This window comes from Rhipicephalus microplus, chromosome 8 (assembly GCF_043290135.1).
Source record: "Rhipicephalus microplus isolate Deutch F79 chromosome 8, USDA_Rmic, whole genome shotgun sequence".
NCBI classification, from domain to species: domain Eukaryota; kingdom Metazoa; phylum Arthropoda; class Arachnida; order Ixodida; family Ixodidae; genus Rhipicephalus; species Rhipicephalus microplus.
The window spans coordinates 68,898,767-68,915,365 of NC_134707.1; the positions used below are offsets into that span (position 1 = coordinate 68,898,767).

At 42.5% G+C, this 16,599-nt stretch overlaps 1 protein-coding gene across 1 annotated transcript in view; it reads left to right on the forward strand.

The window, feature by feature from the left end:
• The first annotated feature begins 10,298 nt into the window (after positions 1–10,298).
• Positions 10,299–16,599, forward strand: part of LOC142768587 (uncharacterized) — a 33,272-nt gene continuing 26,971 nt past the window's right edge. Inside the window, exon 1 of the mRNA XM_075870584.1 lies at positions 10,299–10,622. Within this exon, the coding sequence (XP_075726699.1) occupies positions 10,493–10,622 (130 nt within the window). The 5' untranslated portion in view covers positions 10,299–10,492. The remainder of the gene's footprint in view (positions 10,623–16,599) is intronic.

Sequence of the window (16,599 nt, forward strand, 5' to 3'; positions counted from 1 at the left end):
TAACATAAATGACAGTTGTTAATGCACTATCGTCTTCTGCATACTGATGCGCTCGCTTCATGCGTATTTCTCGGTGTTTGAGCAGTTCATGTTATGAGCTTTGACAGTTGTTAGTTGACCCATATCTTGTGGGTGTTTTTTTGTGTGTACTTTTCATTCGAGGCGAGCGCTGCCAGTAGCAAGGGGCTTGCCGTTCATCGCGTGAATTCGCACTTTCTTTTTAAAGCATTAATTTAATGCCCTTGAAATAAAACAATGAACAATAAACGCTAAGAAAACGTACTGCATGCATGCAAAGCGCAAGTGAAACGTGTCTTAACCTTTGTGAAGTCACGTTGCACTTGCGTCTTATACCAATCACCAAGACAGAGGGACCAGTCATGGTTTATGTTTTTTAATGGTTGACTGTCTGGCATACGATCTGACTACTTCCCTTTTGAGAGCGTATAGCTGCAGACCTCTATCAAAACTTAGTATTTCTACCCGTAGCAGTAAACGTAGTATTTCTACCCTTTGCTTTTTTTGTAACAAACAAACTGAAAGGAGCTGCAACAAACGAAGTGGAATCGAGAGCAGTGAGACTTACCTGCAAAAGAGCAGTGTAATGGACGAGCTGGTAATCAAGGTAATTATGTAGCTGCACATTATGTACAGAGCAGTTTCATATATCCGTTTTTTCGCGTGTAAGTCATACAAGTATAACATATAGCCATATAAATTCATTACTGCATGTTAGACACTGATTTCCCCTCAACATGAGTGTGACTCTTTAAAAAAGGAGCATTACTTTCCCATACAAAATTCAAATTGGTATTTTTGCAACAGAGCTTGGGATCCGGTGCTAACTTGGTGTTTGTGCCTAATGAATAGCGCAACAAACTAACCACAAAGCGGGGATAAAAGAAAAAAGAGCTCAAGATTGTGTTCTTTCTTACGTGACTCGTTTTCTTTTCGTAGTCTTGATGAGCTCAGCAATCGTGCCAAATATCAGCTATCCACCGTACTGGACGGGTTAATATCGTGTCTGCATTATCAACTTAACAAGCAACAATGGTTTAGCAGTCAGCTTCGTTGTACGAAGTCGTGCGTACAGCAACTCACCCTTGAGGGGGTTAGAAATGTGACTCGTAACATGACGGCAACCTACAGTTATTCTCCATCGTCTCAACGTACGTATGCCTCTTGCGCTAGTTGTATATTCGCAGACGAATGAACTGAGAGTACAGGTCTCTGTATCACAATATGTAGCGCTTTTGCACAGCTGTCGTTCTACAATCGAACATCTCGAACATCTCAATGCATGCTTGGTAGTGCAAATTCAGCGCATGCCTTGGGTAATCACATGTATAATCGTATATTGCAGTGCAGTTCTCATAAACAAGTGTCCTTTCTGAATAATTAGCCCTGCTGCAGTGGCATAGTGGCTAAGGTACTAGGGTGCCGACCTGAAGGTCACGGGATCGAATCCCTGCTGCGGCGGCTGCATTTTTGATGGAGGTGGAAATTCGTTGGGCCCATGTGCTCTTATTTGCGTGAACGTTAAAGAATTGGTTTTGGGATGTTAAACCGCACATACCAATTAATCAACAATCAATTTCTAGATAACTAAAATTGAAGGAGCCATTTCGTTTCTTTTATACTTCTCGAAACATAGCAACATAGAGCTTCTGTAAAATGAACACATTCATACATTAGACTAACATGATCATGCAACGAGTAGATGTTCTTGTTGAAGATATCAGTGATGTTTTATTCAATTATTAGAGTTTCTTCCAATGATAAGCAATGCTACTAATATGAGTGAGGTTTTCTGAAGCTGCAATGATTATATATGTGGATTCATTTGAGTGAATATTATTTGCAGAGTATATTGTGCTTAACGTCAGTCCCACAATCTTGGCTGACTTATTAGGGCTTTTAGTTTTACCCAAAATGTTGTTACAAAAAGCCCAATAAAAATACATAACAAATGTAGCAGTGCGCAGGTTAGCCAGAAAAACACCCTCGCTCTGAAATCTTTATGTTTGCAATTATGTTTGCAATCTGATTTTGCGGAACAACAAGAGACCAGAAACGTTCATTCAGCGAACTGGGAGCGTGGCAACACAAAAAAAAGAAGAGAAGAGCACACAGCACGAGCGCTCACTAACAACTATAGCACCAGTAACAACTGTCTTCTGTTTGGGCGCACGTTAATGAACCCCAGGTTGTCAAAATTTCCGGAGCCCTTCACTACGGCGTCCCTCATAATCATACGGTGGTTTTGGGACGTTAAACCCCACAAATAAAATCAATCAAATCAACAACTGTCTTCTGCGTGTTCAAGCGCTCCCAGTTGAATGAACAAGTATACCAATTAGCTCACTTTTCTAAACTGTCTCATAAATGTTTCACGTGGTATATTGCCACAACACTTTCTTATATATTTTAGCGTGCAGTTCAGAAGCAGAAGGGCGACTGTTTTCGATATAGTGTGTCTAAACCATGTGTGCAACCCATACTTTTTCAGATGACCTAACATTTGAAATATCGGTAAAACTCCAGCACGTATCACGGTCAGGCCTACTTGTACTGTTCTTTTCTGTCTTCGATGTTGGCTAGTGTTCTTCAACGTTTCTGTAAGTTATTTCATGGTAACAGTGACGGGTGCAATGACCGAATAAAATTTGTTGTGTTGGGTCGTTTTTGTTCATGATGATGATGACGTTGGGTGGTGATGTATGGCCTCAAGGGCCAATTGATGGCCAAATAGTGTCATTTCGGTGAGTAGAGATGTGAATAATGATATGGTGCGTGGCTGTATAGGGGCATTCAAATTTCTCGAACTACCACGGGTAAAAACATAGGTATTAAAATGATGACAGTGGCATGAAATATGTGCAGTGAAAGTGTATGTCGAGAGATCATAATAAAACTATGGCGGAGATGTAATTACCACAGCGGTGGCCTCTGTACAAAGGGCCTTTTACGCATCACCTTGAAAGATGCAGTGAAAAATACGTATATCTTTTAAAAATGTAAACAATTAGTGAATTTTAAAAGTTGGATCTCTACCGATAAGCATCCCAGGGTGCAGTGAGAGCTGCTGTTGGTAAGGCAGTAAAAAGTGCTTATTTCTTAGAGCATCAAACTCAATGCACTGGACGAGAATGTGGAGAACCGTAAGTGGTTCTCCACATTTCTCAAAGAATGGTGGATCACGGGTAGGCAGAAGATATGAACGTGTACAGTAAGTATGTCTTGTGCTTAGCCTTGTGAGTGTTACTTCTGCGTGCCGTAATTTTGATAGCGGCAGCCAATGACCAAGCTGTGGCTTAATAACATGTAGTTTATTACTTGTGTGTCTATTCCACATTTTTTGCCAATAACCTCTGAGCTTTTGTATTAGAAAAGGTTTTATGTCAAGTGCAGAGATTGGTATGGATGCATTAGCGGCATCATTGCTGGCGGTTGCAGCAAGCGGGTCTTCCAAAACGTTTCCCTGTTTCTCACGGTGCCTCGGCACCCAGCAGACTACAACATGCTGTTTGGCTGAGTAGACTGTACATAGCAATGAATAAAGGGACGCAAGAACAGAGTTTTTGTGTTGTTTAGGTGTTTTTAATGCTTTCACCGCACTCAGAGAGTCCATGTAAATTACCGCTTTTTGTAGTTTTATGTGTGCAATGTGCTTAACAGCCACAAGGATCGCGTAAGTTTAGCTGCTGAAAATGCTTTGATCAGGGTGCAGAACGCCAGCTTCCGAAAAGGTAGGCCGCAAGGCTGCGTACGAAACAGAAGTATTGGACTTAGAAACATCTGTAAAGAACTCAGAAACCTTACTTTTGTTGTAGCTTTAAGAAGTATGAGCGGATATGTCCGATGGGTGCGTGCTTTGTAATCTCTAAAAAAGACACATCACAATCTATCAATTGCCACTGCCATTGTGGCAGACATGCTGCGGGAGCCATTAGACGATATTCGAGTGACACACCGGTTTTTTCAGAAAAGCCCCTCACACGAAGTGAATAGGGTTGTCTGAAAGATGGCCAGTTTTCAAACAAAACAGAAGTAGACATGTCATGAATAGTGAAATTTGAAGGGTGGCTCTTGTCTGCCTTCACTCTGAGATAATATAGAAAATAAATGTAGCTTCTCTAAAGGTGGAGGGACCATTCGTTTGATTCCACGTACAGGTTTTCAATGGGGCTACTGCGAAAAGCACCCGTCGAGACGCGAATGCCTAGGTGGTGAATAGGGTCAAGCATCTTTAGGGCGGTAGGTGTCGCAGACTGATAGGTTATGCTCTATAATCCGAGCGAGTGCATACGAGGCTCCTATACAAGTTCATGACAAACTTCTTGTCACTCCCCTATATAGTGCGTGATAACGCTTTTAGAGCATTCATGGCTCTGATGCACTTGTTTTTTATACTTATTGTGCGGCATGAAGGTCAACCTGTCCAAGATTATGCCTAAGAAGATATGCTCGGCTTTGACAGACAGACGTTGACCGTTAAGTTGAATGTCAGGTTCTGAGTGCATGCCTCTCTTTTGAGAGAACAAGGTACAAGTGCTTTTTTGTGGGCTCAGTCGGAGTCCGTTTTCTTCTGCCCGTTTGAAGACCTTGTTTAGCTAGCTGAACCGGCCACTCACATATTGCCAGGTTGCATGACTTGAAGCCAAGCTGCACGTCGTAGACGTTTGTGCAATAAAACATATTGCGGGGGATGGACGGGTGCAAGGAATTCATTTTGATAATAAAAAGTGTACAACTAAGTACACCACCTTGCGGTGTTCCCGTTTCTTGGACAAATGTTTGGGAGAGAACACTGCCCAGACGGACACGTTATGTCCGATTGGACAAGTAACTCTCAAATATGGAAAACATTCTACCGCGCACACCAAGGTGACACATGTCTCTTAATATGCCGAAACGCCATGTTGTGTCGTAGGCCTTCCTATAATGGGGAACACAGAGAGGAAGTATTGTTTGTGGATGAATGTATCTCGAATCTCTGCCTAGATACGCATCCGATGGTCGGTGGTTGATCTACTCTCTCGAAACCCACACTGTAATCGGTCGAGAAGATTCTGTGTTTCAAGAAAATTTGAAAGCCAGTGGTTTATCATTTTTTAAAAAGGTTTACAAAGGTAGCTTGTAAGTGCAATGGGCCTCTAACTTGAAACTGAGGAAGGGCCCTTGCCCTTTTTTAAAATGAGAATGATTATAGCCTCTTTCCAGTAAGTAGGGATGGTGCCAGAAAGCCAGATAGCATTTTATAAGAAAGTAATATTTTCGCATTTTGAGCGGCAGGCTCTTTATCATTTCGTACACGAGATGGCCGTAGCCAGGGGCAGAATTACTGCAATAGTTTAGTGATGTTTGTAGCTAAGCTAAGTTGAAAGGTTGATTGTATGCCTCGTACCTTGTACATTTTTGTTCTAGTTTCTGCTTTTGTATCCTTGCTTTATATCTTTGGAAAGCTTCAGTATAGTTGATGAGCTAGATACCTGCTCGTAGTGGGCACCGAGGAAGTTCACCTGATCTTCCAGGCTGTCACCCTGTGTGTTTACGAGTGGGAGTGAATGTACTTGTTTTCCTGCTACCCTACGAACCATGTTCCAGACTTTAGCCTCTTGTGTATATGAATTGACCCCTCATAAGAAGTTGTGCCAGCTTTCTATTCTGGACTGCCAACGCGTTCTCCTGCCTTGACATTTGTTTCTTGAAGCTGTCAAGATTTTTGGCTGTCAGTGAGTTCCGAAGCAACCTCCATGCCTGGTTCTGCTCCTTTCGCGCATTGCGACACTCAGTGTTCCACCACGGTACGCGTCGCTTGCCGAGCAGTCCAGATGTTTGTGGGAAGCAAATGGCTGCTGCGTCAACAAGGAAAGCTCTAAAGTACTGCACAGCTTCATCTATGCTTAACCCACGAATATCTGTCCAACCTAAAAGAGTAATGTTGTAAAACTGTTCCCAGTCGGCTTTTTATGTAAGCAATTTCGGAACTCGTGAAAGACATTATTATGATGTTGGTGAGCTCAAAAAAAGACGCGAAAATGGTTACTTCCGTAGGGATTATTTATAATTTTTCATTAGAGTAATGGCACAAGTGAAGGAGATGCAACACTAAGATCAATTGAGGAGTAAGGTTTGTTGGCAAGGGTATAGTGTTGTCCTCTTTGTTGTTCAACAGGCAAGCACCTGATGAAAAGAGGAACTGTTCAATGAGACGACCTCTTGCATCACATCGGCAGTCACCCCATAAACTGCTGTGCGCCTTCAGGTCCCCTAAAACTAGATAAGGTTCTGGTAGCTCATCTATGAAAGACTGGAATTCATGTTTAGAGAGGATAGTGACGAGCGTATTCAATAGAACTGCTTGAACAGCCACTGCCTCTAAGGATGTTAGTAGCGGTACATGAGTACATGCTACTCCTCGATTAACAATATTAGCTACACAACCAAATGACGCTACAGCTTCATTTCTGTCCTTTCGGAATATAACAAATTAGCGTAGAAAGTTCATGTTCTTGGATCCTAAATGTGTTTCTTGTACACACAGCACTTTTGGTGAATGTTCGTGTAAAAGTTCTTAGATATTATCGAGGTTTCTAAAAGTCCTCTGATGTTCCATTGTAGAATTTGTGTCTCCATGTTGTGTGTACAGTAATGCTATGTGTACTGGAAGGATTTTTATTTCAAGTCAGCGAGCCCTTGTCAGGCCCTGTAATGTGAGTTTTCACTTTTCTGGCGCACTCCATTGAACTGCGCCTACCCTTCGGCGTCTGGGACGCCGTTGGAAAAGCCGCTACGTTCAATGCCTCGGTAGAGGCACTGGATGTCCACTCGCGGGTTTCGCGCACGGCTGTCTGTGTTTGCGGGCTTTCTGTTGCAAGAGAAGGCTCTGGGGCTACAGGTCCCAATGCCTGCATGCCCTTTGGTGGTGGAGGAGCACTGGCTGCTGCTTCCGCTGATGGAGCATATGGCACTACCACCCGTCCACTGTGTGTGGTACGAGCGGGTGCTGCGAACCGTTGTGGCACAGTCCTAGTGCGTGCCACGTCCGTAAATGAAGGACTTTGCAGAGAAATGAGATGTTTCCGTGCCTCCTTAAATAAAATATTTTGGGTTACTTTCAGCGTTACTATTTCTTTTTCTTTCTTCCATGCTGGACATGTGCGAGAGTAGGATGGGTGTGCGCCTTCGCAGTTTGCATACTAGGGAGTTTCATTGCAGCTGTCCGCAGAGTGGTCACGCGAACTGCACTTAGCACAGGTTTGGTGGCCAACAGCTCTGAGAACCGTGACCGAAACGCTGGCACTTGAAGCAGCGCCGTGTGTCGGGAATATGCGGTCAGACTTCCAACGTCAAATAACCCGTTTCTACGTATTCTGGAAGCGTACTGGTAACAATTGTGAGGACTAGGTGTTTTGTCGGAATTTTTTTTATTAACACGCCTGATTTTGATTCGTTTTACATTCATGACATGCTGTTCACTCCAGCCCTCGAGCAGTTCACTCTCTAACAAGTCGAGCAAATCTTGGTCAGATACCACTTCTCGAGAGCTGTTAAGGAAGTGGCGTGGGTGACTGAAACAGGTGCACTTCCGATCGTAGAAAGTTTGGAAAGTTTTTTAAATTGTGCTTCGAGAAAATCTCCGCTAGCCATTTTTGTCGCCTTGTCACCCCAGCCTAGTGTTTCGGTAAGACATTTAGATACTACAAAGGTTGAGATTGTTCTAGCATTCTTGTTGACTGTTTCGCAGTGAATCACATGAAATCGTGGGAAAGTTTCTTGGGGCTTTTTGAAAAAAATACTTTGAGTCAACTCGGTGCGCCACCTGTTTGAGTGAGGACGATTGTAAAGTAGGGAAAAGGAGGTAGAAGTCATACAATATAAGTTTTTTTGGCAGCCATGCCAGCCGCTCACCAAGGAGCCCAACATGGGGACGCGACAGCTATTGTGTTTATAGTAAGGCATGCCAACGCCAGCCAGCTACTATAACCGTATATAATGTAGCCAAGAGAGGACACACAAACAACGCCAACCCTTGCCGCCAGGAAACCTAGAAGTAAATGGAAGAGAGAAGATAAGATAGTTTTAAAGAGGAGAAAAGACCAAGATGTAGAGAGGGAGAGAGAGATAGGAAAAGGCGACTGCCGATTTCCCCTGTGTGGGTCAGCATAGGGGAGCCGTCTACGTGAAGCCGGGGCCAAAGAGGCGCGTTGCCTTTCCCGGGGTGGGGGGGGGGGGGCTTTAATGGTCCAATCACCCAGCGTCGGCTCAACCCCCAGGATCCGCTTTTCCCCGGACACGGCAAAGCCACGCATGGCTAGGCGTGAAGGGGAGTCAAAACCTCCCGTTAGCTCGGGTTCATGGTGTCGCTACACACCGAACGCCCACTTGCGCAGACGCTCCTGCGGGGGTCTTTGTTCATAAGAACCATTGTTCCCATAAATCGGTACCGTCATGAGACTATTTATCGCTTCTTTGTGCACCGAGAATTTCACAATATAAAATTTTTCACAAAACAGTGCAGAAAACCCACTCTTGCTTCGAATCGAGAAGCGTTTACAAAGCACAATACATATTATTCTTCCGTAGACAACACACAGAACTTCATCGATACCGACTAAGGCAATTTCAAAGGTATCAGAGGGCGTTAAGCAAAAACAAATATTACTGTGCTTCCGAATTTGTTCTCTTTATACGATTGCTGTAGTTTATAACAATGCGTAGAAAATTCAAATTTAGTAAATGTCAAATGTATTGTTGTCTATGACATGCCGGCATTATAAGTGAAGCAAACACACTGCAAGGATCATACATAAATTTTTATTGTGAGATCATTGCCTTCAAAAATACGGGATTAATGTACCACTTTTCTCCGCGCAACGTCACTGTGAAAGAGCATTGTTTATCTGCCCAGAAAAACTAATGTCACACATCATTATTTGCTTCAATGTAATCGCATTGCCCACGCTAAAGCGCAGTAGCGCACATGTTCCTGCCGTTCTTCTCCTCCTATTTTCCTTCTTTCCTTAGCGCACATGTTCGCTCTGTCTACATAACTGCGCTGTTTCCTCCAATATTTTTTTTATTTGATCTTAAAACTTTTGCTAGGCTTCCAGTAGTGCTGTGAGATGAGGTATGTTAACGAACGTTTCTTTTTTATATGGAGTTGTCGGTATTGCGCAATATAGTACATTACAAAACATACTTATTGCTTGACAATGAAACAGATGCTGACCCCCCGACATTTGTGTTGCCGTGACTGTCTTCTTCAAAGGTGCCAAATGCTTAGCAGCTTGGATTGATTCCAGAGACAAAAACTCCCATTATGAGAAAATTCAATTTCGGATGGTAACATGCTCACAAGCAGGCATGATCATGGTTGCTGAAGGGGCGAGTCTATATTGGGAACGAGATTAGGTATCTATAAATTTAACTCCATCGTCCCCAAAAATGGAGCAATCACATGCACAGGTTGTCTCTTTGTTGCGAACCCATACACCGTTATTGACGGAATTGAGTACTTCTGGGTATGATCGCTTGAGCCTCAGCGAGCCATTTAAATAATCAACAAATCCTTTGCGAAAGCGTCGTAAAAACTGGTGTGAATCGCTCTAAACAATTAATATTTCGTGGCCGGATATATCTTGGTAAAATAAAGTGGTACCGCATTATACCTCTAAAACTTCAAGAGAGATACAATCAATGGGGACACTGAATGTTAATACAGAGTGGTGCCATGTAGGAGGTAAGGCGGGCTTCAAGACGTAAGAGTTTGCTGGTAACCCATGCCAATGCGATGTGCGCTTATAGTATAGTACTAAAAATAATAAGTGTATAGCGATCAGTTTTCAGGAGAAGTAATGTTAGCCGCTCTTTTAACTACGAGTCATCTCACGTGAGAGTGCCGTTGCATTAGGTTATCTGCAACCAAACTTCACACAGATTCCATCAAATCCCAAGTCTGGCTACAAAAAGCTATATATAAATAGCTGCAATACTTTTATTTTTAAAATATCTACCTGAAATCAATACAACTTGCTACTCTGGTAAAATGTCATGAAATTTAATTAGTGGTACTTCAAAGGCTACATATTTTCACGAATCTTTGCTTCTGTTACTGCCTAGGCCTTAATGAACAGTAAAAAAGTGCTTCATATATAAAAGATCTGCATTTTCCAAAGCCATATCAGGAGCACAATTATCGCTCCATCATATTTATTTTACTGTTCGCTCGGAGGCACTACATTGCTTTAAATTGTCCGCGCCAGAATTGTCGCTCAAAAAACCAAGCTCAGATTTCCAAGAAGGCTTCAAAAGACAAGAGAAGTCTTTCAGCGATCAAGAAACATGATGTAATATTTGCTTCATCACAACAAGTGCTAAATTGAGAAAAAACGAACCATGATGAAATAGTTGGAATATCAGCTCTTATAGCTGAATGTATGTATAGTTTCCGAAAAGAATACGAGGTCCTGTATATTTGAGGAATCCTATGCTTTTCATGGTAAAAGCTATCATGCAGGTTCATCCTTCAAACATTCTATTGTTGATTGGGATATTATTTCTTTTGTCCACGTTATGCCCATGGTCAACGCATGTGCTTGCGTTGACCCCCAAGCCGGGTACGTACGTGTTTCTGTTTTCAATGGTTACACTAGTATTCCAAATAATAAGCGTAAGTGCATGGAAAATGAAACTCGATTGACATCTTTCTTTTAGTATTCAACTTGTTAGAGGCCGCAGAGCTCTAGCTGGGTACACCCAACGTAGCTTGTTTTGACGTATTGTGTGGCACTATTTATATTCACTTATCGCATGGATATACAAATCATATTGCAAAAAATCACTACACAAGTACTGAGCTCTAATATTTCGGGAGAGTGTTTCGAGTACTACGGCATTTTACGCAAATTGTGCAGCGTTCTCCCACTTGCCTTGCATCGTCCAAAATCGTTAGCAGGGCCTGAGACTGTGCAGGCTGCAGCCACCCTTTACCCGATACCCTTCGTCACAGCTACCATGGATAATGACGCAGTTAATTATTGTGATCATGCTGACCGCTCCTTTCTAGTTTCATGCCCGTAATAAGATAGCTCGATGAGTAAAATTTTCGCTGTCTTTTTAAACAAGCTTAGATGGCAAAAAGCGTATAGGTAACATGCAAAAAAGACGAGCTGCATGCAGCGCCCCGCAGCTTTTGAGAAATACAAAGCACAGATTGGTTGCTTGGAACAGAGATTTCAGTGCTACTAACTGAATCTTCCTATGGCAATGGCGCAAGAGAAGCTGCATAAAAACTGCACAAAGCTTTCTCAAGCCGTCATCACGCGAAAAGTTCTTATGAATGGGTCATGAGCACTTGAACATATTTTTTTGCGTTACGTGTGCACGTCACGATGCGAGACACAGCCGGTCAGTTTTCTATATTTGATCATGCCTCTAAGGATTTCGCATTAACAGTAAAAATTATAAAGAAGGACAGAGAAAGCACAGCTTCAGTAAATTACACCACAGAATAAAAGGACTGGGAAACTACAGCACATGAGCAATTGCACCTTAAATGCGCTATGGCGTCGTAGTGACAAATGAAACTAAAGAAAACAAGCACGACAGGAAAAAGCCTATGAAGTAGTCATTGATTTTCGTGATTGATAAATTCAAAGCACTGATTCGTTCAGACTGTCCTTGGTATGACAATTATGAGACTATTTTAAGATATTTTCATGTACAATTACAATATGCATATATATAGTATAAAATGCCCATCGAGAGGGTCAACACTGCCTTTTTGCGACGTATTATAACCCATTAGAGTCGTTGAAAAACTGGGTTGACCACAAGTTTTAACAAGACGCTTCACGAAAGAAAACGAGCTTGCTTACACACCGGTATCATGTTTCAAAGCAAACGCAGCATGCGTTTGTTGCCAACAAATCTCTAGCTGAATCAGCTTATTCGACACTAAATTTCGCTCTATTGTAGCGCCCCCAACTTTTCACGATGACGAAATCACTCTAAAGATGTAATGAACCTTGATAGGTACACTTATACACGTTTTTCAGTTCCCATACGTTTCATACACTTGCACTGCCACGGAGGAGGAAGACGAAGTGATTCTTTGTAGAACACATCTCGCTCCCGGCGTCTCCCGGCGTCTCCCGGCGTCTCCTTGGAAAGGCTCTTGGAACCTTCGCTGCCTGAGCTCCTGTTCCTGGTTCCTGTTCCTGTTCGCGTTGATCCTGTTCTGCGCTGCTGCTCACGGGTTGGAACGGCTTGAACGACGGGCGGCGGGATTGCACTTGAGTTTAACGTTTGCTTCTTTGTTGTTTTAGTGATTTTTCGGCAGTTGTTTGTGGTTTGTGCCATATGATTTTCTGAGTTCAAGCGACTCAGGCTATCTAGATGTCGGTTTCTTCGCCTGGCCAGGGGCCTTCTCCTTGGCTAGCATCTATACCGGTCAAGGATTGGCCAATTGATTCTTTTCTTTGCAGTGGGGTTATTAACGTCCCCGTGGCTTTGGTACCGACCAATGGAGGTACGATACCTATGAAGAACCCGAAGATGATTCAAATGGAGCTTCGGAAAGCCACAACACACTTTCAAAAGATCACTGAGGTCCGGCATTTCGGTCGTGGTGGTATTTTGTGCTGCTCTGCCGATCAGGAGTGCGTCCGAGAGCTTCTCAACTGTTCCGAATTTGCAGCACAGCCGGTGAGCCCGTTTATTCCAGCGCATCTGGCATGTTCGAAAGGCATAGTCCGCGGTGTAGATACGAGCCTGACCCCTGCAGAAATTCTTGAGTTATTTTCAGTAGCAGGTGCAGTGTCAGTATACAGGTGCACGCGTCTGGTTGACAATAAAAAATCACCTACCGAATCGGTCATAGTAACCTTTGCGGGAACGATAAGACCATCTGAAATTAAAGCTTGGCCTCTTATCTATAAGGTAGAGCCTCTATCCCCTAAGCCACTGCAGTGCTTGAATTGTTGGAGATATGGCCACAGCGTGAAAGGGTGCAGATCAACTGTCAGATGTCGACTGTGCGGAGAAAATCACGACAGCCGTAAGTGCAACTCGACGGAAGAGAGGTGCTGTTTATGTCATGAGGCGCATCCTGCAGACTCTTCAGATTGTGAGGCGAAAGAACGAGAAGTTAAGCTGTTGGAAATTGTGGAACGCAGGCGTTGCTCCCGGAGGGAAGCTGTGACTGAATTACAAGAACGCTCGAAAGGTTACGCAAGCGTAACAGCACGACACACCACTGCTATGGATGCATCGTTAGCAAAATATATAGCAGAGGCTGTAGAGAAGGCAACGGAAAAGGCGATGGAGCGTCTTGCCAGCAGTATTATTGGAGTCGTGGCTGAATTGTTAACATCTCAGTTTACCCAAATCATTGCTTCAGTGTCTATGAAAAATCAGACTTCACAGGATTTGGAGGTTTCAAATTGTGCCGGGACAGAAAGTCCGATAGCTCCTACACGATGCTCATCTCCTAAAGCAGGACCCTCCAATAAGATACTGCGGACAGATATAGAAACCGTATCAGATGACACTGATGAATTCACAGATATGGATGCGGAATCTCATAATTTCTTGAAGCGCGCCAGATCTCCCCTATCGAAAAAGTCTTCACAGAAATCAAAATCTAAAAAGTTCCTGTCAAAGAAAGACGTTTTGGAGAACCTCTCCAAAAAAGACTTTTTGAAGAAAGATCTTTTGGATCAAGCAGTCTCTGCGGCGGGTTTATAGAATCAAAATAGGCTCCTTAAAAGTATTACAGTGGAATTGTCGATCAATAGGGTCGGCTACCACAGATTTATTGTGTATTTCTTCGCAAATTTCCCCAGATATTATTACTTTACAAGAAACTTGGCTTACAAACGGACAAAAATTTTACCTAAAAAATTATCGCTTATTTCGTTTAGACAGACCTAGCAGAGGTGGTGGACTTGCCATTTTTATATCAACTAAATTTAGTCATAGAGCGAAGATTAACTACCTGTGCATGGATTCTAACTATGAAATTATGGTATTAGACATCACTCTGCCAGGCTGTTCCCCTTTTTCTTTTGTTAACGCATACTTTCCGGTAGGAGTACAGGACACAAGATGCTTAGATGCAATGTTAGCTTCCTGCAGGAAGGATGTAATATTAACTGGTGACTTTAATTCACACCACGTGTCTTGGGGTTTCAAGACTGATGTAAATGGAAGACGCTTGTGGGAATGGACTGTTGATAATAACTTATCTTGTGCAAATTTCTCCACTGTTACGTTTATTAGGAGACAATCAAAGTCGGCGATAGATCTGACCTTTTGCAGCTCCTCACTAAACATTTCGTCGTGGAAAACATTAGATTGCGCAACAAACAGTGACCACCTTCCTATTAGCTTTGATATTAACTTTCCCGGAATATTTTTAACTGGTAAAATTGGCTCGCTTGTAAATTATGAGCGCTTACAAAAAGACTTGAAGCCCACTTTGGTTCTTCGCAAGGACATGCAGGAAGACATTCGGGCTATGAGTCTGTGTGCGGTACTGAAAAGAGCAATAAAAAAGTCAACTTTTTCAATAACTTCAGGCACAGGCGGGTCGTTTAGCCCATGGTGGAACGCTGATTGTACAAGGGGGTATAGAAAACGAAAAGCGGCGTGGAAGCAACTTATCCACAACCAATGCCCAAAAAACTGGTGTGACTATAAATACGTGGTAGCGGATTTTAAACGCACAGTACGCAAAGCAAAAGATGACTATGACACTAACAAATTTAGCTATCTTTCAAAACCCTACAACAGAAAGGCGCTTTTTAGATTTTTGCGTTCCAGAAAAATGATACCACCATCAGACAATACTGATTCTTCAATTCTATCGCCTAGCGAACTCACTGAAATCTTAGAAAATGTTGCTAAAGGATTAGAAGAAAGATTCAGATCAACAATGCCAAGACACGTAGTAAAGCCAATTGCAGGGGAGGAGTTCAACGAGGTGACGTTAGCGGAACTAGCGGGTGTAGTGAGGCACTTACCTCCTACAGCACCTGGACCACATGGAGTAACTTCAGCAATGATAAAAGTACTATATGACATTTCCCCACATGAACTCTGTAATATGGTTAATTACTCTTTGAAAACTTCTTGGATACCGGCGGATTGGAAACTTTCCAAAATAATTCCGATACTTAAAAAACAGGGGCTTGGGTATACACTTGACAATGTGAGGCCAATTTCTCTTACATCTAATTTGGTTAAACTAACTGAAAGAGTTTTGAATGCACGTGTGATAAAATACATTGAGGAGAAATCAATATTGAACCCCAGTCAAATTGGTTTTAAATCGGGATGTTCCATATGGTGTGCGCACGCGGATTTGGAGAGTCGTATACAGTTGGCTAGGCGTAGAAGAGAGTATTGTGCATTAGTTACTCTGGATTTGGCCAAGGCGTATGACAAAGTGGAGCATAAAATACTAATAGAGCAGATGGAAAGGTCACATTTACCAAAATACATGACATCATGGGTAGCAGAGTTTTTAAGGGAGAGAGAGTTTTATTGCTTTCAAAGGGGTTGTTTTTCTAACAGATATCGACAATACCGTGGCGTACCACAAGGTGCAGTGCTCTCACCGGTGTTGTTTAACATCTTCCTCAGTTCGATTCCAACACATAGCGATATTCATTTATATCTTTACGCAGATGACATTGCTTTCTTTGCGACAAACAGTGATCTGCAATTACTTTATCAGACATTACAGAATTACCTAAACATGATAGAGGAATGGCTTCAAAAAATTGGAATGTCTCTAAATGTAAACAAAAGCGCGCTTCTAGCGTTCTCGTTCAGGGATCCTGTTAACATCTCCTTGATGTATGGCACAGAGCAGATTCCCCAGGTGGATTCACTTAAATACTTAGGCATCATATATAACAGCTCGTTAAATTGGAAAAGCCACATCGATCACATTGCGTCCAAAGCAACACGAGCCATGGGGTGGTTACGCAAGCTCAGCAACATAAAAAGGGGGTTGCGAAGAAATACATTGGTAATGGTCTATAAAATGTACATTCGTCCTATCATGGAATTCGGCTGCGTCTTATTTTCGGGCAGTGCGACATATAAAATGAGACCGCTAATACTATTAGAAAGGGAGGCCTTACGACTGTGCCTTGGACTGCCCAAGTTTGTTGCTAACAACGTGCTATACATGGAAGCGCGTCTACCGTCATTGTTAAATAGATTCAAAATGCTTACTATCCAAACATTTTTAAATCTATACACTGTGCCCCAGAAAGCATCCTTTTATGCTTTTATTAAAAAACCAAGTTTATTTTTTGAAACTTGGTGGTCACGATTCCACTGCCCACAGATCTTGTTCGTTCAAGCGCTGCTAGAACCACTGAACGTCAAAATAAAACATATTTTCACAACAAGAGACGTTAACTTAGATCTTATGATAGAATTTGAGAATATTTATCCCTCTAACGCAAAGCAAATGCCATTTCAATATTTAAATGATCGGCTGCAGGATTACTTGGCGCATTTGAACTTGAACAACATAATTGCGACCGATGCATCCGTATCAAATGAAAAGGCTGGGGC